The sequence below is a fragment of the Lontra canadensis genome, unplaced genomic scaffold, assembly GCF_010015895.1.
Source record: "Lontra canadensis isolate GAN:19392208 unplaced genomic scaffold, GSC_riverotter_1.0 scaffold99, whole genome shotgun sequence".
Lineage (NCBI taxonomy): Eukaryota > Metazoa > Chordata > Mammalia > Carnivora > Mustelidae > Lontra > Lontra canadensis.
In genome coordinates this window covers 1,110,761-1,135,586 of record NW_022631093.1, presented here as the reverse complement: position 1 = coordinate 1,135,586, position 24,826 = coordinate 1,110,761, and the positions used below count along the sequence as shown (strand labels likewise).

Below are 24,826 nucleotides of genomic sequence, written 5' to 3'. Positions count from 1 at the left end.
GGTTTTAACTCTAACTCCACTAGTTACTTGAGTGAGAGATCTGTGGCTAACAGCTTAATTTTATTGCCTCAGTTTCTCATTAGTAAAGTAGAGATAATCTTATCATTTAGGGTCTAGTCAGGATGAAGATTTCTCATAAGTATCATTACCCACCCACTTTGCAGACTTGATCTTCTTCTGGCTTTGGTTCATTGTGTTACGTTGATGGATAACCTCTTTCTCCGTGGTCTTAACCTCTGTGGGAATCTTGGGAGTACGGATCATCTCCCACTCCTGACACCTCAACCAAACATATGACCTTTTAAAACAATTTTCAGTCTTTGTCTTTTCATAAACTTCGTTCCTAGATGAACGAATTTCTGGTTGAATTCTGTCCAAACAGTAGAAACTAAGTAGATCTTTGAGCTGAGACGTACTCCCATCACTATTTCTGTATTATTGTAATCAGTTACAGATACCTCATTGATTTTTCTGCCTTTTTAAAAAATTAATTTATTAAAAAATATATATATAGAGAGAGAGAACATGGGGTAAGAGGCACAGGGAGAGGGAGGTAGAGTCTTCTGAAATTTTTGGTTGCATTATTCTATGTTCATGCACTTTAGGTCAGGTGTGTTATGGTTTTTCCTATCTTCTCTGTTGTTATATATTTTTTTATTTGCTTATTCTGTCACTGGGAAATTTGGTATAAATTGACAGCATAATTGTGGATTCATCTAGTTCTTTTATTGTTGCCATTTTTTGCCTTATATATTTATGCTTAGGTACATATTTATTTAGTGTTGAACCTTTTATTATTAAAATATATCCCCTTTTTGTCTCTTATGCTTTTCCCTCAAGTCTACTTCATCTGAAATACAACTACATAATCTTTTCTTTTGGCTTATGTTTGCATGGTATATACTTTTCCCTTGATTTAATGTTTTCCCCTGTGTAAACTTAATAGTTATACACAGTTTTACTATTCTTAAATCAGAGATTACAGTGATGTATGCTTCATCTGTGAAGTCTGTTTCTACATTTTCGTGGACATTGCAAAGAAAAAGTACTTCAATAACTTCGTTTACTCTTCTCGAGACTTAAATTCTGTTGTTGTATATTGTATTTTAATTCTATATGTGTGTTGGGACATTAATGTTCCTATTTTGTGTAGTCAGTATCCATATAGATTTACCGACACATTGCCTGTTTTCATTGGCTTTCCTTTTCTGCATCTAGAAGCCTCCATCTGGAATTGTTTCCTTTCTTCCTGTGGATTTCCTTTATTGTAGGTCTTCTGGAGAGTATTTGTTTTCATTTTTATTTTTCTGAAAATGTCTTTATTTTGCCTTTTTTCCAAGGACTCTTCTTGCTGGGTATAGAATTTTCGCTCTTGGAGATATCACTCCATTCTCTTCTGCCTTTCAAATTTCTGTTGAGAGTTCAGCCATCAGTTTAATTTTGCTTTTGTCCAAGTGTTCTTTTTATTTTTTTTTTCTGACTGCTTTTAAGACTTTATCTTTTTTTCCCTTGCCTGTAGTTTCACCCTAGTTAACATAGGTATGGTTTTGTTATTTATCTTTTTGGTCATTTTTAAAAAATTTTTATTTATTTATTTGACGGGGGGGAGGGGGGAGAGAAAGAGGCAGAGAGAGACCCAAGCTGAAGGCAGTGGCTTAACCCACTGAGCCACCCAGGCGCCCCTCGTTGGTCATTCTTTAAGCCACTTGATCCCTGACTTTTTATTTTTTGTCAGTTTGGAAAAATGTCGGCCATTATCTTCTATGCCTTAGTCTCTCTTTTTCTATGACTCTGATTATTCAGATATTACCTTTTCACTGTATCTCCTATGCTTCTTGTCTCTTCTTTCCCAGCTTCATTCTTTTTTACTTTGGTGCTTCATTCTGGATATTTTTTCAGGCCAATCTTTACTAATTTTCTTCTTAGCTCTGTCAAATCTATTGAGTCCACGTTTGACTTTTTGATTCCTTAACTTTACTTTTCAGTTCTAGAATTTGCATTTTATTCTTTGTTAATTATTCTTTGCTAAAGTTCTTGTCTTTTTCTTTGTAGAGTTAACCCTTGAACAACATGGGTTAGGATCACTGGTCCCCTGCACAGTCAAAAATCCATGTGTAACTTTTGAGTCCACAAAAACTTAAGTACTAATAGCCTACTGTTCAATAACAGTCATTTAAGACATATTTTGTAAAATATTTAAAAAAAGATACATTTTGTATGTTATATGTATTATATACTGTATTGTTATAATAAAGTAAGCTAGAGGAAAGAAAACATTATGAATAAAATCTAAGGAAAATATATTTAGTGTAGCGTATTTAAAAAGAATCCACATGTAACTGGAGCCAGGCATAAGTGGAGCCATACAGGTCAAACCTGTGTTTTTCAGGGTTCAGTTGCCTATATCATGTATTGCTATATTGGAAAACATATGGCCAGTGAGCTGTATGAACTGTGAGCCAAGAATGATGTTTACATTTTTAAAGGGTTATTTAAAAAAAAAAAAAAAAAGAAGAAGAAGTATCTACAGAGATTGTATGTTGCCTGCACAAGTATTGAATATATGTTCTTTGGTCCTTTAAAGAAAATATTTGTGTACCCTTGCTATATATATTAAAAACAGTCATTTTATAATCTGATTATTCTGTTATTTGAAGGTTCTTCATTCTTTTCTAAAGTTTATTATTTCTCTTAGTTTTCATCAGTGCTGTCTTGTCTTCTCATGTGCCTGTTTTTATTTGAGCAATGGTTTCGTATATGCAAAATATTTTAAATAATTTGAGACCTAGTATGATTTTTTTCCTGTGGTAATAATTCCTATTTGCTTCCAGTAGTTGACTGGAAGTACTAGTAAACCTGTATAACCTTAATACAACATTAGGGATTTAGATTATTCTAAAACAGGCATCAGTTTACTTTTGGATCACAGTTGTTCCTAGAGTATAATGTTCTTTCCAGACTCCCAGTCCAAAGGATGGTCTTTCCATTCTAGGCCTTGGAATATAACTTCTGTCTCTTTTAACCAGTAACTGTTGAAGTGCATCTGAGTCTCTTCATCACCCTCTTTAAGAATCAGCAAAACCAGGGCACCTGCATGGCTCAGTGGGTTAAGCCTCTGCCTTTGATTCAGGTCATGATCTCAGGGTCCTGGGATCGAGCCTTGCCTCCAGCTCTCTGCTCAGCAGGGAGCCTGCTTCCTCCTCCCTCTCTCTGCCTGCCTCTCTGCCTACTTGTGATCTGTCAAATAAATAAATAAAATCTTGAAAAAAAAATCAGGAAAACCTTACAGGCCAGATTATGTGTGTGTATTCCAGCTTTTCTGTTTATCTTAGTTACAACATTTATCTGAGTTAGATAACCTACCCTTATTGGCAGAGGAATGTGTGATGTCATTTCTGTGTATAGTTTGTTTTTAGGAAGGGAAGGGAAGGGTCAGAAGGAGAGAGACTCTTAAGCAGACTCCTGCTGTGCATGGAGCCTGATGCAGGGCTAATTCTCATGACCCTGAGATCATGACTTGAGCTGAAATCATGAGTCAGACACTTAACCGACTGAGCCACCCAGGCATCCCTCTGTGTTTGGTTTTTATAAATATAGTGACTACTCTTAAGATAAAAGAACTCAGACTTCTCCGTTTTTCCTTTAGGGTTTATTTAGTTTTTACTATGTTCATCTTCAACATTCTCCTGCACTAAAACAATGAGAAGCTCTGTTTTAAAAAGTAAATTCATTACTCTTAATGTTCCTGCATGGCAAGTTGCAGAGAAATTATTTGGAAAATATATCACCATGACTCCTATTTAAAACTTTCTCTCACTACTCTGGAGTGCAGTCATGTGTTTCCTACTGTAATTCTTAGAGCATTGAATTTTGTGAGGTTTTTTGTTATTGTTCTGGTTTATTTTTGGTATGAACGATATTATAAAACCTGCACCCCTATAAAAGCGTGACCATACTAAAAATGGTGTGATAGTATCATATCCTTCTTGTGTCTCTTGTATCCCTGTACCTAGCATAGACATTAATTAAATCATCATAATTACTAACAAATTTTTTAGGAGCCAACTACATACTACTACAATATCATGTGAAAAGAGCTCTACAGAGTTTTTGAAATTTGGAATGCAATCAACTTTTCCTAAGTCTTGCTACCAGATGCTGTACTTTAACAGGAGATACTGCTTTTCCTTTTTTTTTTTCATATGAATAACCATTTTATGTTGGGGTGTGTGTTTGTGTGGGTGTGTGTGTGTAGTGCATTCTGAACAGTCGAAGGTGGCAATAGCTGAGAGTTTCATTTGGAGAAAAAGAGGGGCCAAGTGTTTCCTCTGAAATACCAATGAAATACCATTACCAATGAAAATGTCTCCCGAAATCTACACAGTGGAATTCCACTCTAAGCTTGAGTAACAGTGTCAGAGTACTAATTTGGTTCTTATGATTTCCTAAGATTTTTCATAAAAGTGGAAAATTTAAGTTAGAAATGAAGTTGCACAGTAATGTACATAAAGCAAAGCAAATATTTGTTACAGAAGTTACAACTTGTTAAGAACTCATATTTTTATTTAAAAAAAAATTTAAGTATTTTGATTCCAGTGTAGTTAATATACAGTGCTGTGCTTCAGGTGTACAATATAGTGATTCAGTAATTCTATGCATTCCTCACCAACGCTGATAAAAAGGTAGTGTTTGATGTTTAGAATATCTTAAGTTATTTTTCTTCTGCAGCTTCCGGCCGATCTTACCAAGATGCACATCACAGACAACCCTCATCCACAGGTGACTCATGTGTCTTCTAGTCAGTCTGGTTGTAGCATCGCCAGTGACTCTGGGAGCAGCAGTTTATCTGATATCTATCAGGTAATATCTTAGGAGTTTGTATGCTGTGCCTGTGGCTTTGTTATTCTGCCAGATAATCCGTGCTTGTGCTTTAGGTGGTCACGTATCTTTTAACTTAAGGGTATGAAATTCAGGCAGAATGTCTTTGGGAAAATACACTTTATTTATTATTTCAAATTTACAAGCTTAATTAAAGAAGCAATCTTTTGGGAGTGATTAGATATGGTTCAGGAATATATGAATATAATGTTCTTTTTAATGTCTTTAGTCCAAGGGAATTCATTATATATAATACTTGCTTTGTTAAAAAATAGTTCTTGAAACATGTTAACTTAGACTTACCAAAAGGGTGTTTTTTATAATGGACTAAGTGTTTTGTAAGTAGTTTTAAAGAAAAGAGTAACTTTTTCTTTTTTCAAGTTTTTATTTAAATTCTAGATAGTTATGATTGTTTTTATTGTAAAGGGTCTGTTGAATTTTCTAGTAGACCCCCTTAAAAAAAAAGGAAACAGGTAAAATTAATTTGAATAATGTGTTTTATTTAGCATAATATATCCAAATATTATCATTTCAGCACATAGTTTAAAATTATGAGTTTAATTTTTAAAATTCTGGCTTCCAAAGACAGTATAAAATTATTTTAATAAAAATCCAAAGCAAACATGTACATGTAAAAATTAGTATCAAAGTTAATTTATTAGCTGATATTTTTTAAAAGATTTTATTTATTTGAGAGAGAGACAGAGAAGGGCTTGCCCCAACATTCAGAAAGCCTACATGCCTTTCTAGGCTGCCAGTTGCTAGTAGAGTTCCAGGTGGAATGTTGGGGGATTCTCTTGGGTTTGTTGTGGCCGGTGGTTCCATGGTAAAGGGCAGACCTAACTGTGGATCAGTGCCATGGAGGAGCTGAGATCCTCTGCGGAGCTTGGCTTTGAGCTGATCGTTGATGCGGTGGAATTGCCCGATGACCTGAGTCTACAACCGACTTTCCAGAGCCACTTGGACTGCAGCATTCCTACTGCCTGCTTTGGTGACTCTGTAGCAGGCCAAGTAGGGCACAAGATGGAACAGCAAGAGTCCACCAGCCCAGGCTGTGGCCCTGGCCCCAAGGTGCCAGACAGAGGGATGTGAGGGTGCATGCACAGTATGGGGGTGTGGGAGTCTCCCATAGGCAGAATTTAATATAACCTTACTGTACATTTCCGTTCAGACCAGCCACAGTTTAAGTGACAGGTGGCAGGTGGCTACCACATATTACTTGTCTTTTGAAACGGAGTTATTTTTGCTCATGGAAAACATTTTGGGCTGTGGGTCTACTGAATTGTTTTCAGATGGTTTAGGAAAATCCGCATTCCTTTCAAGGGAAGTTTGTAGGCAGAGACAAAATGGAAAAAAGCCTCCATTTTGGATTATGCATAGCTTTTCTACACAAAGGTCATTGCTGTGGCCGTCTACATCTCCCTGTTTAGCATTTTATAGTAGACAGGACAAGGAATTCTTCCTGTTCACCATTTTGTAGGAGACGGAACAAGTGATTTTTTAAAAGAACACTTAAAAGGTACGTGGACTCTGGAGTCTCTCAGAGTATTGCATTCCAGGTATTGTGCCCCTCCCCAAAGGAATTGTCATGTGGAAGAAATAAGGATGCTTACACACCAAAAAGCGAAAGTAGAGCTGTAGCTCCTCTGGATTCTTTGTTTTTTTTAGAGAAGATTGGTCCTGGATTAATGAAGTGCAGGGTTGAGACTATAGATTTCTCATAGTGGGAATGTCTAGACGTTGCTAGGAGAAAACATGCAGCAGAGATGAGGTTATGTTAAGTTCTAGGTATCTCATCTCGTTGGTATATCCATTTCTAAACCAGATGTTACCACCTTTTTGAAGCAAGGAACAGAGCCTTAGGTGGTTGTAAGAGAAAGGACAAAAGGTTAGTGCACAGATTGAGATCAGGGTCACATGGAAAGGCCAGTGCTTTACTCTGCACCAGAAGATGGGCTACACAACAGGGTTCGGTGTCTTTGCAAGATCCTGGAGAAGCTTCTGAAGCACTGTACTTAATATAATATCTATAGCATGTCTGTATACCGTATAGCATGTCTTCCTACTGGTTTGTCCACCTGAGGCTGAGGCTGGAGCACATCTACTGGTAGTTGGAAGTCTTCTGCTATAGAATTATGGCCTTGTATATGGGAGCCCTGCTCCAACCTTCCGCATGTTTTCTTGCCTTACTAACACTTTGTACAGCTCATTTTACCTATCTATCTATCTATCTATTTATTTATTTATTTATTTGACAGAAATCACAAGCAGGCAGAGAGGCAGGCAGAGAGAAAGAGGGAAGCAGACTCCCTGCTGAGCAAGGAGTCTGATGTGGTACTTGATCCCAGGACCCTGAGATCGTGACCTGAGCCAAAGGCAGAGGCTTAACCCACTGAGCCACACAGGCGCCCCTCATTCTACCTTTAAAGAGTCCTTTTAATGTTGGATAAACTGTGGATAAGTAAGCTTGCCAGCTGTCCTACATGTTAGAGGACTGCCTCCATTACAAAGTGAAGAAGGCAACATGTCATATCCCAGAAACCTGAAAGTTACTTTTGACTCTTCTCCCTTGAGCATAACTTCCAGTACCAAGTTATGTTCATTCTGTTTCCTACATCATTAGTTGTGTTTGTTTTTATTATATTTTTATGTTAACTGAGGTATAATTGACATAGAATAAAATTCATCCTTAGCAGTATAGCCTACATGAAAACAGAACATTTCCATGACCTCAGAAAGTACTGTATGCCCCCTTATAGTCAGTATCTTCTGATCCTCAGACCCTGGCAACCACTAATCTGTTTTCTGCCTTTACAATTTTGCATTTTCCAGAAAGCCACATAAATTGAGTCATGCAGTTTGGGGTTTTTGCAGAGAGGGTGGTTTGGGAGCCATATAGTTTAAACATGACATAATTAAAAAGTAATCAGTAAGATAAAAGTTGGTGTTAATTAGATTAGAAGGACTTAATAGATAAAAGAAGCAAAAATAATGAAATCTAGAACCAAAACAGGAATTCAGAAATTTAAGGGAGATAGTTATAATACTAAGTCAAAATGTGAAAAGGTAAGATAAAAATTTTAAGGGTGGCCAAAGAAGGTAAAAATCCTCAAACCTGGGCTTAGGTTAAGCTTAGGTGAATAGCCAATGGATAGAAACCATTTATGTTAAAAACAGTTGGAAACAGAAGAAACCAATATCTTAAATAAATACACATACATACATAATTACATGTATTTTATACTTGTATACGTGGAATGTAAATGTGAATTAAAGAGGACCAAATGATAGTAATGTTTTCTATTAGTAGTAAGTTTGTAGGTAGTTTTTATTATGTTACCTAAGCTTTTCTTATTTTTTTCCCTCAGTGAACATTAGTATTTCTGTATTTAACACATTTTAAAGAGGATGTAAATAGAGTGTACTGTTAAAAATAAAAGTTGAATAAAATTGTGGGAAAAGATTAAAGTTAAAATTACTAGATTGTAAAAGAAATAAGAACAGAATAAAAACAGATTGAAAAAATATATCCCCCCAAATGCAGAATATCAAGATTTACAATTAAAACACAGATAAGGGGGTATCTGTGTGGCTTAGTAGGTTAAGCATCTGCCTTCAGCTCAAGTCATGATCTCAGGATCCTGGGATGGAGCCCTGCATTGCGCTTCCTGCTCAGCGCCGAGCCTGCTTCTCCCTCCACCTCTCCCTCTGCCGTACCCCTGCTATACTCCCTGCTTGTTCTCTCTCTCAAATAAATTAAAAACTCTTAAAAAAAAAAAGCAGATACAGTAAATAATACCAACCAAATAGTGTGTGTCTATCCAGTCACATCCTCAGGCTATAACAAAAGGGAAGAGGAATATCAATACTGGACCTTAGTCTTTCTCTTGACCTCCAGCCTCCTTTGGAGTACTTACTCAAGCTATGAATACACCGTTTAGTTACAGGTGGACATTGCCTGTGTATTATGCCTTGACCAGTGACAGATGAGGTAGTTTGTCTGGTCATCCAAATTTTGGCACTTCATAGATTTTAAAAGCGAACACCTAATCTGGTCATGGCTTCTAACACTATAAGCAAAGCCTTGTGAAATAATGTAAGTATTTTTAATTTGGAGGTTTGAGGGGAAGAGAGAAGAGAGTTGAACATCAGTTCTTAACAAGAAAATTATTGACACCATTTTATATGGCCAAATGAGTGGCTGTGCTATGCATTTCCTCCTTGAGAGTTTTCATGTTTAAAAATAAAAGTCCTTGGCTCTCAAGGAAACTTAAAAAAAAAAAAAAAAAAAAAAAAAAAAAAAAATCCACTTACCACAGTCTGGATAAAATGCAAGTAATCTTTTGGTATGAATATGTTTCTAATCAGATTAGCTTAAAATTTAGCTAAATTTATACATTAAGATGTTAGATTGTTCTTGGATCAGATATTTTATGTATCCTCAAAGAGTACTCAAATAAGGAGTGATTCTTTCTGACTACTACTTCTATATATTCCAGTCTGTTTATACCAGCAAGAGCTGGAATATTATGAAGTAAAGCATTTATCTTTTCATTAACTTGTATTTCAGAAACCTGAGGCATATATTCATCTCCTGTCATCTTTTTTAGTTTCTATGTGGGAAGTAAAACATGCTAAAAAATCCCATTGCTTCTGTTACTATCTCTATGGCAGCATTAATCCTTAAGTCATACCTCTACTGCCAGTCTCTCTATAACTGGGGCTGCATCTCCACTAGGTTGTTCATTTCACACCTCAGCTAGCTTTGTCATACCACGTTCCTTCTACTTTAATATTTCTGTCAGAAGTATCTGTGTCCAGGTCAGAATTTCACTTACCTTTTGGCTACTCCCATTTTAACATAGGGCTGGATCTCATGACCCTGAGATGATGAGCTGAGCTGAAATCAAGAGTCAGTCGCTTAATGGACTGAGCTACCCAGGTGCCCTTACTCCCATTTTTTAAACTCCCACGTGAGATAAATTACAAGAATGGTGTGACCTTACTCATACATTTTAAAAGTTTCAGTGCTTCACTGTTCCCCACTTGAACATTCTAGATTCATGACAAAATACATGTGTTATTCCCTGAACATGTTTGCTTTGTCCTAGCCTTGTGTTTTGGTTGTGCTCTTCTATCTGCAGTTTCACCTTGATGACATTTGCATATCATTTCTCAATGTCTTGGAACCCCACAGCAGTTTTTCTGTGGATTGTGAATAGAAAATTTGTACAGGCAAGGTTTGTTTCTTATTTATGTATTCCATGCTGAGTTAAGCACACTCTTGGCATTTAGGAGGTAATATAGAATCTTTTTTTTTTTTTTTTTTTTTTAGTTACACTTGAAAGTAGAGACCAATATTGTTCCTCAGGAAAGTGCAGAGGATCACTAGTAATTAAAGCTTGATTATATCCAGGGCAAAGAAGACTTTATAAGGCTTTAATTAAACTGCATGACCTATTGCAGAGAATATGGAATGGACTATTCTGGATAGTATTACTGTGAAGGATTAATTTTACAGCCTTCTTGCCCTGGCCAAAGAGAGAGAGAGGAAACATAAGGCCTAAGTGGTACATGTAAAAGGTTGAATGAAGTACTCAAAATAGCGCAAAAAAGAGAAGCACTGAAAGTTAAAGGTTAATATTAGGCTTAATATATTTGCTCTAAACTTGAAAATGTGGTTTTTGTAAGTTTGTATAACTTTTCATTCCAACCTGTAGTTCCCCTCATTCTTTATCTTGATGCAAACAGGAAAAGGATATCCTCTGGTGCTTTATTTGGGGAAGGCAGAGTCATCAGAAAAATCACCTCAGACTGTCTGCCTCACCAAATTATAGTTACACATAAATGCAGAGATACATTATACTGCAGGAAAGGAAAAACACAAGTTTAATGAACTTGCCTTATTAACTGCTTCACCAAGATACCCTTTTTCCCCACCCCAAACTTAATTTATTATAATCTTTTTGAGGGTCTGCTGTAATCCAAGTGCTGGGATAAAGTATTAATTAAAAGACCAGGAATGATCTTCTCTGTACCATGTCTTAACAAATGTGACATCTCTCTTGATCTACATTTTTTTTTTTTTTTTTTTTTTTTTTTTGGTAACAACAGTTGATGTTATCTTATTAGTCTCTCAGACTCTTTTCTAAATTTTCTTTAAGGCCTTACTCTTTCTTTGCTTCAATTGGGGTACTTTTTATTGCCCTTCTTCACGTTTTCTCTTATTGCTTACATTTCTTTACTTAGATTTCCCATTTTCACTCTGCTTATGTTTGTATTTTCTTTTAAATCTTAGAACTTATTTATAACGTTGGGAGTTAGAACTTATTTATAACGTTGGGAGTTCATGTCTCCTAATTCCATTCTTTCATTCCTGGGTCTCTTTATATTGATTGATTTTTCTCCTGGTTATGTATCACATTTCCCTCTTTCATCTATCTAGTAAGTTTTTATTGTATGCTAGACATTGTGAATACTACATTAAAAAAAGAAATTCTTATCCGGTTGTTAGAGAATTAAACTCTGCCAACAAACTGCATCCTCAGAAATATCATGCAGTGACTTCTCGTCTTGATGGTTGTTATATCTACCTTCACCTTAAAAGACCTGACTTGCCTTTGCTCAGTCAAGGAATTAGACCTTGGATTCTACATAGCTTGTTTTATTTACTTATTTTTTAATTACAAAATCCTTTTTAAATTCCTAGCATGTTTTTGGCTACTCTTTCTTCACTATTTTTAATTCTTATTTTGCCACCTTATACATCTTGTATACTTTTAACATTTTAATAGTTTAATATGTTCCCTTAAATGATACTCATCCGTTTTCTTTTTATTGTACTTTGACAAAAGTACAGTTAAAGAAGATATTTATAAGGATAGACTATAGTCTTTCCTTTGCAGATGTCCTTAAAAGATCTCTAGGGCGCCTGGGTGGCCCAGTCCTTAAGCATCTGCCTGAGGTCATGATCCCAATGTCCTAAGTTCAAGCTCTGTGTCAGGCTCCCCGCTCAGTGGGGATCCAACTTCTCCCTCTTCCTCTGCCTGCTGCTGCTCCTTCTTGTGCTCTCTCTCTGTCAAATGAATAAATAAAACCTTAAGAAAAAGATTTCTAAAAGAGTTCCTTTAGTACCCTTCTCACACTCCCTACCCATGATTTCCATTCTCTCTAAAGAATTTTCCTCTTAAGTGTCTTCACTTCTCACACAGATCACAATAAACCTTGCCTGTTGTTCTCGTAACTGACTTGAATCTTGCTTATTTTTGCTGTAAGCCATCTTTTTATCAGATACAATCTAAAAGGTTTGGAGACTGTTGAAATAGTCTGGGTCATGGTATGAAAACCTGAAATCATGTTGAAGACATTGGTTTAAGAACCCACATATATAAAATAGATTGTCCTTAAATTTTTGATAAAGTGGATAAAGGCTACTCTGGGGGTGAGCTTCTCTATTCCGAAAAATTAAACTATAGAGGAAGTTGCAGAGAGTATTCCTTTTTTGTTTTTAACACTAGTTTCTTGGATTAAAATCCATGTATGTAAATAAATGAGGTTTTTGAAAGTCATTTTAGCATGTGTACATTTAAATATAAACTATTCTTTTAAAAGAAATAATAAGTTTGTGGTTCTAAGGATGTATTATTCAGAAGTGACTCCACTTAAACTCTAAAGTTCTGTAGCCAGAAAGCAAACGCAGTTTTGGCCTCAAGGAACCTAGTTGCTTGCAGGTGTGTGCCCCTGTCTTACTTGTCTGCGTTGTCCTCTGGCACCTTGGAGCTCACTTCAGTATGTCCCAATTATTTATTATTTCATTATTTTCTATTATTGACATTTAAATTTGTAGTTTCTGAAAAATCTGCTAGTTCCTTTACAGATATATGAGACCAATGTATTTCCAAAGTTGAGGTTGCAAGTATAAGCTTATTTTAGACATTAGCTATAATAATCTCAGCTCTTCTTTGCACAGTTAGATTCAACAAAAAGGTATTGGGGTGTTATGATTATGTTTTCATTACTTCACAATTGGTCTGTTTTAGTCCTTTTCATTTTTATACTTTTGTTCTTAATTTACGTGGTTGCCTACCTTACTGAACTCTAAATCTTTGTAGTGAAAGAATATCTTATTTGCAACACTCAGCACAGACTAATAGATATTCATAAAATGAATGTTGCTAAACTGTCTCCTGCACTTCATGTTTTAGGAGCTGTTACACTTCTAAAAAATAAATGTGTTATTTGGAAAACTGGTATTAATCCAGGTGTTTACATCTCTTGACCATTTTGTGAACTTACTGGCTCAGATTTATCATCTGGATTTCACCATGAGCCTGTATTTTGGGGCAGAGAGAAGCCTTTTATAAATACTGTTTTGTTTCTGACAGAACATAGTGTTGGCTATCTTTGTAGTGTTAGGAAGGAGTAGTTTTGATTAATTCAGGCTGTGTCATACAATTTTTATTACATAATCGATCAAAATTTCTTTTTGTAGGCTACGGAAAGTGAAGTAGGAGATGTAGATTTAACACGTCTTCCAGAAGGACCTGTTGATTCTGAAGATGAAGAAGAGGAAGATGAAGAGATTGATCGAACAGATCCACTGCAGGGACGAGATCTTGTTCGAGAATGTCTTGAGAAAGAACCTGCAGACAAAACTGATGATGATATTGGTAAAAAATATATATATCTGTTCACAATAAGAATTTTATAGTTTAATTTATATATAGTTAACCTCTTGCTGCATAACAAAATACCTGAAGCTTAGTGGCTTAAAATAACATGTTTATTTTCTCATAGCTTTTGTGGGTCAGATATTCATAAGCACCCTAGCCGAGTGGTTCTGGCTCAGTTTCTCATGAAGTTTTAGTCAGAATGTGAGCAGGAGTTAGAGTTATCTGAGGCTTCACTGGGCTGAGCTAGAGGATATGTTTCCAAGGTGGCTACTCATATGGCTTTTAGTAGAAGACCTCAGTTCCTGCTTTGTGGGCCTTTCCATAGGCTCTTTAATAATCTCACAACATGGCAGTTGGTTTCCCCCAAATCAAGTAATCCAAAGGAGAGTAAGGCAGATGCCACATATTATTTTTTATGATTTGGTCTCAGGAGTGTCTCACAGAATAACTGTGATATAATGTGGGAGGGAATTGTACAGGATCATGAATAACGAGATTTGGAGCCATTTTGGAGGCTAGCTATCCCAATTTGAGGGTTTGGAAGATACAGCAGGCGAGTACAGCTATTGGTATACTGTTGACCAAATAACAGTTGTCCTTTGTAGGGAAAGTTCATCTTAAACTGACTGCACAGCTTGCATAGGGATGCACATGAAACAGTTGGGGCAAGGGGACACCTGCTTAGCCAGGCAGATCATCTGAATCAACACTGGTGATTACTGGGGTGATAGATGTCACAAGCAGATAGCCCTCATATTCTGGCTGCTCCCAGTCATAAAACAAAAGCTTGACTACAGTAAAGTAGTTTCCCTCTTCATGTCCATAAGATATTTAAGATCCAATACAACAGTGTCTGATGTCTAACTTTTTAAAAAATTTTCAGATGTTATCAAAAGTCATCTTTTTACTTGTCTAGCTTGAGGGGAAGAAAAAATAAATTTTGTGTGTGTGTGTGTGTGTATAATTTTTTGATAAAAGTTTATGAATTTTCCCTTTTTGTATTTCTTACAGAACTCATCACTTTGGGGAGGTTGAATAATACTAAAGATGCTAATGTTTTCTTTAAGAACAGGATTACTTAGTGTCATTATATATTGTTATGATTCAATTAAGATTTTATCCTAGATTTCCCTTTCATAATAGCTATATAGCTGTCATTCAAATCAGAAGATGCTACTACCAAAAATCATAATCTCTGTGAGTAAAGATGAGTATATTTGAACATTCCTTGCCATTCTAATGACATAATACAGTTCATTAACTTATTTTAGACTCATGAATAGTATTGGGACAGAAACTGAAAGTGCATTTTCTTTTTAAAGATTTTATTTATTTATTTGACAGAGATCACAAGTAGGCAGAGAGGCAGGCAGAGAGAGAGGAGGAAGCAGGTTCCCTGCTGAGCAGAGAGCCTGATGCGGGGTTTGATCCCAGGACCCTGGGATCACGACCTGAGCCGAAAGCAGAGGCTTAACCCACTGAGCTGCCCAGGCACCCCTGAAAGTGCATTTTTAATGATAAAGAATTGTATACTGTGTTCTTTTCACAGTTTTTAAAAAATTGAAATATAATTATGTCCCAGTTATCTGGGTAGATAGCACCTTAGAGTTAATTCTTTTACATCTCTTAGCTGACTGCTTGTATATGTGTTTCTCCCTTAATATTTATCTTTATTACTCATGTATCTGTACCAGTAATGTTGGCCTAAGGCAGGCACTCATAAACATTAGTTGGTTATAAAGAGTTACCTTGCAGCTGATTCAACAGTTGGGAATTAGAATTCAAATTTGTTACCCTTCATTGCTTAATTGTTGAAATTTATTTTTTTAACTCTATTCCAGTAAGAACTAGACAAAAGACTTTTTTGCTAATCTGTTAGATGGAAAGATGTCACTAACTTAACTACCATGGAGTGATATCTCAGAGTAGGAAAATTAGCCTCGTTTCAGTCTCTGGGTTTCTGGTACTCTCTGGAGGTTGTGAATTCTTGGTATCTTCCAATATGCCTATTTTTGTGTGTGTGATTCTGAAATATCTATTAAATCATTGTGTGTGTGTGTGTGTTTCTTTAACCAGCAGCCATCTTGTACCTTGTTTGCTCAATGTTAGCAACATAAATTCATAGGTTGATTAGGAAATTGGGTATTCAATTCTAGATTTTATTGGATCTTTAAAGTGTAGCCTTTAATGGTGTCTATACCAAAATTTCTTTTTTTTTTTTTTTATAGAACAATTAATGGAGTTTATGCACCAGCTCCCTGCTTTTGCAAACATGACTATGTCTGTAAGGAGAGAGCTCTGCACAGTGATGATTTTTGAAGTGGTCGAACAGGCTGGAGCTATTATTCTTGAAGATGGGCAAGAGGTAGGCTTGCATATCAATGTTGTATATTATTTAGTGTGGCAGCTAATTTTTAGAATGATTTAATTTCCATAAACTTATGTAAATCTTTACTTTTTTTTACATGAATGCTGAGTTTGGGTTTGTTACAGTTTCTGAAGATGAAGGTTTTTATTTTTGTTTTTGCTTTGCTTTGTCTTAATTTTTATTTCCCAGCAGTGAACTAGTATAGAACAGATGTTCAATAAATAATGTCCATTGAACCAGATTTGTTTCTCTCAAGTTGTAATGCTTTTAAAAAAATTCTTAATCTTTGTATATTTATGTCATTATTTAAAATATTTGTTATTTACTTGCTCTCCTTATCCATTTTTTATGTTATACATTAAAAGAAGTAAAATGTATTGATATCTATGCCTCCTGGTGGAGTTCTGTCAGTTGAGACATTTATGTGGTGGCAGTTCTATATTAAGAAATGTTTGGCTGGTAACTTTGTGTGGGTGAAGGGAGGATGCAGAGGAATTACTGCTGTTAGGAATTACTTCAGTTTTTCTTATCAAACTATTATTAATTAATAAAAATTAATGCTGACATATCAGCCAATGAGAATTGTCATATACTGCTAAAAGGAATATAAATAGCATTTCTGGAAAGTCATTTAGAAATTTTTAACATGGGCCTTGAAGAATTAACAGTCTATCCTGTTTCACTCATCATGAATATCTTGGTTCAGTACATAATATAAAACTCAGTCATGCCAAAATATGTTCATTGCAACATATTTATAATAAAAATTGGAAATGACTAAAATGTAATTCAGTAATCAATGGTTAAGTAATTATTATATGCCTGCAAAAGTAATATGTAGGCATTCAAGTTATTTTAAAATTTGATGGCATCTTTTTGAAGGCAGGGCCCTTATCTTTAGCTTTATTTACATGTTTTTCCCCATTTCCTAAACATCTGGCACATAGGATATACTCAAGAAAAAAGTTTCATGAAAAAATGAATTTACTATTAAGTTTTCTTAAAAGGCAAGACAGTCTACTAACTGTTTCAGCAGTTTAAAGTAATATAAACATGGAGAAACTAAACTTCTAACAACTGTATAAACAGTGGCATTTTGAAGAACTTTTCCACAAATTTTTATATTCTCTTAATTTTCCACAGTTCTGTCAGCAAAAATTTATTGTTTGCCTACTTTGTGCTGGGTACTGTTCTAGACACAGGGAGTGTAGTGGTGGAAAAACTAGACACAGTCCCTGTTCGCAAGCAATTTTATGTTATCCACAAATTGCACAGTGAGTGAATTTCATATTTGAAATAACAACAACAAAAAAAAACCACGCTTTTGGAAAAAAAAATTTTTTTGCTACTGATTCTCCTTCAGAACTGATAATCCAGATTTCCCTTGAATCACCTTTAAACTGTTGAGACTGTAGGCTGATAAGCATACTAAAGGAGAGTAAGTGGTTTTTCCCTGATACACATCGAGTTAACTTCTAGGAGCAGCATGTGTTGTTATGTAAGTGAAGGCAATATTTTCTTAACATTAAGAGAAATTTTCAGTACTTTGTCAACTATGCCTTAAAATTCAGGGTTTTAGTAATCTTTCTGAATTAATTACTAGCTATCTTTTTGTTTTTTCTTTTGAATGTTTACCATGTCCTAGGCACTGTTCTAAGCACTCAGTATGTATCTTAGTATGTTTAAACTCATTAAGATAAAGGTCCTATGATAGGTATTCTTAAGCCCACTTAGAAATCAAGAGATTGGGGCACTGAGAGGTTAAATAACTTGCCCAGAGTCACTCACCCAATTAGTGGCAGGGTCTGGATGCAGATTTCAGGAGCTTATTGTTTTAACCATTGCATCATTTTACTCTGATTTTCTCATTTGGTCAATTATGAAAGTCCTTCTGATGTCATTTCATGACTAAAAGAAGAAAGAATAAAATAAGCTTTATTAGTTTACATAGACAGGCATAGGATGTATAAAGTAATATAACCAGATCTTTTTTCTTTTTTAAAATACAAGTTCCATGTGTTGATTATATTTCAAAAGATAATGTATAACTATCTTTTTGAGAATATTCTTAAAACCTGTCTTTTTCTCTGTAGCTTGACTCATGGTATGTTATTTTAAACGGCACTGTAGAAATCACTCATCCAGATGGAAAAGTTGAAAATCTCTTTATGGGAAATAGTTTTGGAATTACTCCCACTCTGGATAAGCAGTACATGCATGGAGTTGTTAGAACTAAAGTAGATGATTGTCAGGTAAGTTTATCTCTTTGCTCTTGTATTCTTGGTTGTTGATTTAAAATGGCCAAGCCTGTTTTTTCTTCCTCAAAATAAAATAGCTTGATTTGAAAATTGGGAGTTTTCAGAAGCTCACAGTTAATAAAAGGAAACTAAATTTTATGTCTGATTCAAACATTTGTGGAATTGAACAAAGTACAAATTTTTAGAAGAGAGTCTATGAAATGTTGGTTTGTTAAATCTCTATTGGGTAATAGTCAGCTTAGTCCTTTTTTTTTACATAAAGGAAAAAAAATAGGAACTTCAAAGTTCTGTTTGTTTCTAACTTACTCCTGCTTCATGTTTTCTTTGCTTAGTGTCCATTTTGAGAGAAGTAGAAGCTCACTTCTCCTTTTAGAGCAGAATTCAAAAGGATTTAACCTCTTTTGTGTCTTTGTACGTGAATTATTTATTTCACCTTGGTTTTTGTTAAGGGTTCAAGGGATTGTATAAAAAAGAACTGATGCCACTCAATTTCTTACCTTTGTGTTCGGCCTTGGTGCACAGTGATATATTTATGTACTACAGGTTCATTAACTGTCCCCATGTTATTCTCGGACAGTTTGTCTGCATAGCCCAGCAGGATTATTGGAGAATTTTAAATCATGTGGAGAAAAATACCCATAAAGTTGAGGAAGAGGGAGAAATTGTTATGGTACATGAGCACCGTGAACTAGATCGGAGTGGAACCAGGAAAGGACACATTGTAATCAAGGTGGGTGTTTTTATTTATTATTCTAGTCACTGATAGAATAAAACTTTCTTATTTATAAGGCTTTGAACCACTTTTTGTGCAGTGCAAGATAATTGTGTTAATTCTGTTCTTTTCCTTTTTTCTACATTGGTTTTTACACACTTTAATAAGCATGACATTGGCATTTAATATTAGTATGGGTAGGATATTATTTTAGAATACAATGGTTAAAGTGTTCCTTTTCAAATTTATTTTATGATCCATTGATAATGGGAGTTGATTTCATCAAACACAGCAATAAGTCAGTCAGAGAAAAAAATACCTTATGGTTTCATTCCTATATGAATTTAAGAAAGAAAACAAATGGACATTGGGTGGGACGGAAACCAAGAAACAGACTCTTAACTGTAGAGAACAAACTGAGGTTGCTACATGGAAGGTGGTGGGGGAGATGGGTTAAATGAGGAGATGGGTATTAAGGAGGGCACTTGTTGACAGTGCACGCTGGGTTTTGTATATAAGTGATGAATCACTGAGTTGTACACCTGAAACTAATATTACACTGTATGTTAACTAACTGGAATTTAAATTAAAACTTTTGAAACTTAAAAAATAGTAGCAGTATTTAGAAACAAAACAGAAAATGAAAGCACTAATCACAAAAGTATGAAGAATGGTAGATGAAGAATGCAGAATGGTTACTGGATATTTATGGCATTGAAATAGGCATTATCTTCTCTGAACCTCAGTTTTCTTATCTGAAAATGATATGTCAAGGTTTTATTAGGGCTAAATGAGGTAAATCAAAAACCTTAGCACATTGTAGAGTCTGAATACTAATCCCCATACTGTTTTCTCTAGCTCCCTCTCCCCTACCCTTTATCCACTTGCCCCCTTGTCTCCCTCCTCCCCCTCCCCCAATACCCTGTCTCCTGGAAGATCTCTAGATTGTAAGATAGAGAATTTATAGTTGAAATAGAGGAAATAAAAACATATAACCATTTCTCTTTTCAACCTAGTCTTGGTTGCAAAGTAAGTAAATGTGTTGTTATTCATTACAAATGCATGAACTAACTTACTTAATAGTGTGAAGGACTAATGTCAGATCCATTTTCCCTCAGGAGTCAAGCTCTTCTGCAACACTTTTTCTTTTCCTAAACTGATAAGAATAAGCTTTGTATGTAGAAAAGATAAACATATGGGTGGATTGCACAGACTGTTTTTTTTATGGGAGCTCATGTTTTTTTGACTCTCTGTTTTTAGGTAATTACAACCTTAGAGAATTGTTGCAAGAACAGTGCTGAGCTCCCTCACTCTGAATCCCTAACTGCGTGTTGGCATTTCACTGCAATTTCTCCACTGTCGCCGTCTTTCTCTGAATCATTTGAGAACAGTCTGCAAGTGTGATGCATCACTCCTGAATATTCCATTGTGTATTTCCTAAAAACAGCACTGTCCTACAGAAACACCATGGAACCCTTCAAGTTGGGAAATAAAAATTGATACAGTACAACCATTCAGCCCACAGACCTTATTTAGATTTTCACCAACTATCTCAGCAATGGCTTTTGTCCTTTCTCATCTAGCATCTCACGAGGAACACAGTAGCATTTAGTTGTCATATGTCACTTGAGTCTGCTCTAGGAACAGTTTTTTTCTGTTCATATTCTCAGCAGTTTTAAAGAACACACCTTTTATTCTGTAGTGTCATTGGATCTTTCCAATGTTTCCTCATGAGCAGACACAACTCATGCTTTTCTGGTAGGAATTCCACAGAAATGATGTCCTGTTCTTCTCTGTGCATTGTATTAGGGAATATGTAATGTCAACCTGTCCCTCCCACCATTGGTAAAATCTGCTGTAAACATCTGGTCATGTTGATGTCTGTCAGATTTCTTCACTATCAAGTCACCACTATACCATTTGTAATTGTTAAGTGTTTGGAGGAGAGATGTTTTGGCATAGTGTCTGTATGTTCTGCTAACTTCTGTCCTCCAGTCTTCCATTGACTCCTGCCTGAAATGGTGATTTTCTGTCCCACCCATCTTTTTTTTTTTTTTTTTTTACATTTATTATCTTTTTATCTAAGGATGAAAATTCCCTTTTCTCCCATCAGTTCAGTTATACTGGCATGGATTTTTGTGTTATACTCTCTATCGTCGTTCCAGTGGTCAAGTTGTCCCAAATTTGGCTAAGGAGATCTTCATGAGGCTGTCTCCTGTATCCTTTTGATATGTCCCCATCCTTTCTTGAGAGCTTTCTTATTATCTGGCAAAACATGATGTTCAGGCTCATCTTGTGCTTTTCCTGTTCCAGCTTTGGAATCAGCCATTTCTCCAGAGAGCCCTAGATCCTCCTAATGGAGAATAGCATTTAAAAACTAAGATCTGGGGCGCCTGGGTGGCTCAGTGGGTTAAGCCGCTGCCTTCGGCTCAGGTCATGATCTCAGGGTCCTGGGATCGAGTCCCGCATCGGGCTCTCTGCTCAACAGGAAGCCTGCTTCCCTTCCTCTCTCTCTGCCTGCCTCTCTGCCTACTTGTGATCTCTGTCTGTCAAATAAATAAATAAAATCTTTAAAAAAAATAAAATAAAAACTAAGATCTGTGGGGGGGGTGCTCTGGCTGGCTGAGTTGGTGGACCATGCTACTCTTGATCTTATTATGGCTTTGTGGGTTTGAGCCTCAATTGGGTGGAGAGATTACATAAAAATAAAATCTTTTAGGGGTGCCTGGGTGGTTCATTTGGCTAAGCATCTGCTTTTGGCTCAGGTCCTGATCCCAGGATGCTGGGATCGAACCCTAAGTCAGGCTCCCTGCTCAGTGGGTAGTCTGTTTCTCTCCCTCCTGTTGCGCCCCGCCCCCACCACTGGTGTCTCTTGCTCGCTCTCTCTTGCTCTCTCGCTCACTCAAATGAATAAAATCTTCTTACAGCGACCACCACCACCACCCAAGATCTTGGCACTTAGTCTTTCATTCTACTTGGGTGTTATTTCTTTTAGAGCCTTTGATCAGACACTGCAAGGAAAGATGTATATGTATTTACTATACTATATAGTATATTTATATTAAATATATATTTACAGTAAATGCATATGCACCTATAACTTTGTATGTGATTCCATCCACTTGTAATACTCAGGAGTTCATACCAGCATTCCCAGTTCCAGTGCTATACCACAGTTTTTCCTGTCTTTTCTCTTTTCATATTTGTAACTGCCTTCTCCAGGAGTGGCTCTTGTTATGCTCTCTGTATTTACTTGCTTGCTCATTGTAACCAGTCTCTATCATGCCAGTGTCACCATTCCATTCATCTCCTTTGTCTACCAGCTCTGCTCACCCTGTCTCCCAGAATCCCACCTTGTTGGATAATAGTGAGCCCTTTGGTGACATGCTGCTGCTTTTTTTTTTTTTTAAGATTTTATTTATTTGAGAGAGAGAGAGAGAGCATGAGAAGGGGAAGGGTCAGAGGGAGAAGCAGACTCCCTGCCCAGCAGGGAGCCTGATGCAGGCCTGGATCCCAGGACTCCAGGATCACAACCTGAGGCAGTTGCTTAACCAACTGAGCCACCCCAATGCTCTGGTGACATGCTTCTGCATGACTGTGGGGCTCACCTTTAAATATAGTTTTGAACATATGGCTTAGTCTCTGCAGGTATACTGCCCTAGTGATTTAGCCAGTCAGAATAATGGCCTTTCTTTAAAATGTTGATGAGTTCTTCCCCCAACTTAACTATACATGATTTAAGAACCAGATTTAAAGACCTCAACTCAAGATTGGCTTGTGAAAGTTAAGCCCAACTTCGTACTATTTGACTTAGATTGTTTTAGAGGGTGGAAAAAGAATAGGAATGCACCTGTGGTTGCCTCATCCCTTAAATGTTATATGAAAAACCTTACTTTGACTTCATTCTAGAGAAATGATTTATATACCTTTCTTTAAATTCTTAGATAACATTGTTAGTATTGATGTATGTTTACCATACAGTTATTCTCATCAGTGAAATTGGGTGAGTTGAAATTTGATGTTATGGACAGCAGTTGCTTTTTATATTTGGTTTAGCATATGTTTTATCTCCACACTTTTGAAAAGGCTGCAAAGGTAATAAATTTTAACACTGATTCAGAAGCTTAAAGCAGAGCAGTAAATAAATGTTGTTTACATTTCTTTTTATAAATCTGGAGACAGGCAAGCAGTTAAAACTCTGAATTAATGTAAAAACTATATATAGAACTTCTGGTTCCTCTCAGAATGGTGAACTAGCATGGAGAAACCGTAGAAAAAGAAACTTCTTTTCTAGGAAGTAAGAACAGCAAAACACACTGTCTTAAACTGGTGCACTGCTCCTATAGCCTGGGGCAGAAGAGATTTGAAGATGATTAAATTTGGAGGGAAGGTTTTGTTTTGTTTTGTTTTTTAAGTTTACCTTCTTCTATCTGGTGGCTTAAGACGTCATCTCCCTGCCTCTACCAACTGTGGAAAAATGACAGAAAAAGCCCCAATAGGGGTAAATCGCTGAATTTCAAAAGCCCTACCAGTATGAAATGACAAAACAGATAAAACTGAGTAAATGCTTTTGGGTATTTTCATTCCTCTGCCTTTTCTCTTTTTCAACTTCTGGGTGCTGATGGACTGCAATCTGTAAAGGACTACCTTCTCCCACTGCTAAGTATTTTTTTTTTTTTGATTCATTAAAATATTTATTGAGCAGCTAGGGAGATACAGAAGTGACTGAAACATCGTCAATAAGTGAGGCAATTGCACAAATCATAGAAAGCCAAGTGTAAGGGATCACTGAAATCACAGCAGTCAAAAGAAAAGTGCTTTAGGAGATCAAGAATGAGATTGCTTCCAGCCTGGAAGGGGGTGTGGGTAGGTGGCAAATCAGGAAAGGGAATTTGAAACTTCAGTCTGGATTGTTGATGACAGTCAGTATGGACTATATTTGTCTCTCCTTTTCCTCTCTCCCCAGCTTTGGGCTTAATTTACCAGTAGTGCCCAGGACTGTTCAATTCGCTTTTTCTATACTTGCTTGCATTTTTGCTTTAATGTCTTCTACAGAACTAGGTCCTTTCGGTGTCTTGGGAGTCTTTTCCTGTTTTTTGAAAGATTCTTGACCTTTTGTTCTTGGTGTTGATGGTTTTGAGTCTTTTCCATTCTGGTTTGATTTCTGTGCATTTTTGGCTGGAGTATCTCGTACAGATTTCTTTACTGGAGCCTTTTCTTCCTCTTCCTCATCATCAAAATCATCATCATCATCTTCGTCATCATCGTCATCTTCATCATCATCTTCATCAGCAGCAAGTTTTACTTTTTTCTGAGGAACCTTGCTACCACTTCCAGGGGCAGAACGCTTTCCAGACATACTAAGGAGTTTCACGTCCTCTTCCTCTTCATCTTCTGACTCTGCGTCTTCCTCTACAGCTACTAAGTGCTGTCCACTAATATGCACAGGCCCTGAACCACATTTCAACCGTAAGACCACAGGTGGTGTTATTTCAAAGCCCCCAAGGGAAACCGTTGGCTGTACAGACATTTTCAAAGTTGCCATTGTGACTTAATTGGACTGCCTTCGTAATTCATTGCCTCTGCTTCAACAATGTGCAGTTCATCCTTTGCACCAGCTCCTAAACTGACCGTTCTTAAAGATAACTGGTGCTCATTTTCATCATTATCCACCTTAAAGTGATAATCCTTGTCAGCCTTTAGTTCACAACCGAAAAGATAGTTCTGGGGCCTCAGGGGGCTCATGTCCATATCCATCGAATCTTCCATGAGGTGGTGGCTCGCACTTAGGTGGGAGAGAAGGCGGACGGAGATAAACGACTACTGTTCACAGAACAGCCACACAGGACGGAATCACACCAGGGACCACTACTAAGTATTTTAACAGTGAAACTCTGCTTTGAGGAATTGTGTAATAGAGTGACTAAAAAGGAAAGTA

The 24,826-nt window shown here is 36.4% G+C and overlaps 1 protein-coding gene and 1 pseudogene across 9 annotated transcripts in view; one reads left to right on the top strand and one right to left on the bottom strand.

Annotated features, from left to right (window-relative positions):
• RAPGEF6 (Rap guanine nucleotide exchange factor 6) overlaps positions 1–24,826 on the top strand; it is a 187,933-nt gene that overhangs the window by 89,294 nt on the left and 73,813 nt on the right. For all 9 annotated transcript variants that reach the window (XR_004380305.1, XM_032837628.1, XM_032837631.1 and 6 more), the window contains 5 exons: positions 4,729–4,860; positions 13,370–13,547; positions 15,779–15,915; positions 18,012–18,170; positions 18,754–18,906. Coding sequence is in view for 8 of the 9 variants with exons in the window: in XM_032837628.1 (XP_032693519.1) it covers positions 4,729–4,860; positions 13,370–13,547; positions 15,779–15,915; positions 18,012–18,170; positions 18,754–18,906 (759 nt within the window). In the remaining variant the exon portion in view is untranslated. The remainder of the gene's footprint in view (positions 1–4,728; positions 4,861–13,369; positions 13,548–15,778; positions 15,916–18,011; positions 18,171–18,753; positions 18,907–24,826) is intronic.
• On the bottom strand, positions 23,555–24,736 carry LOC116855167 (annotated as a pseudogene).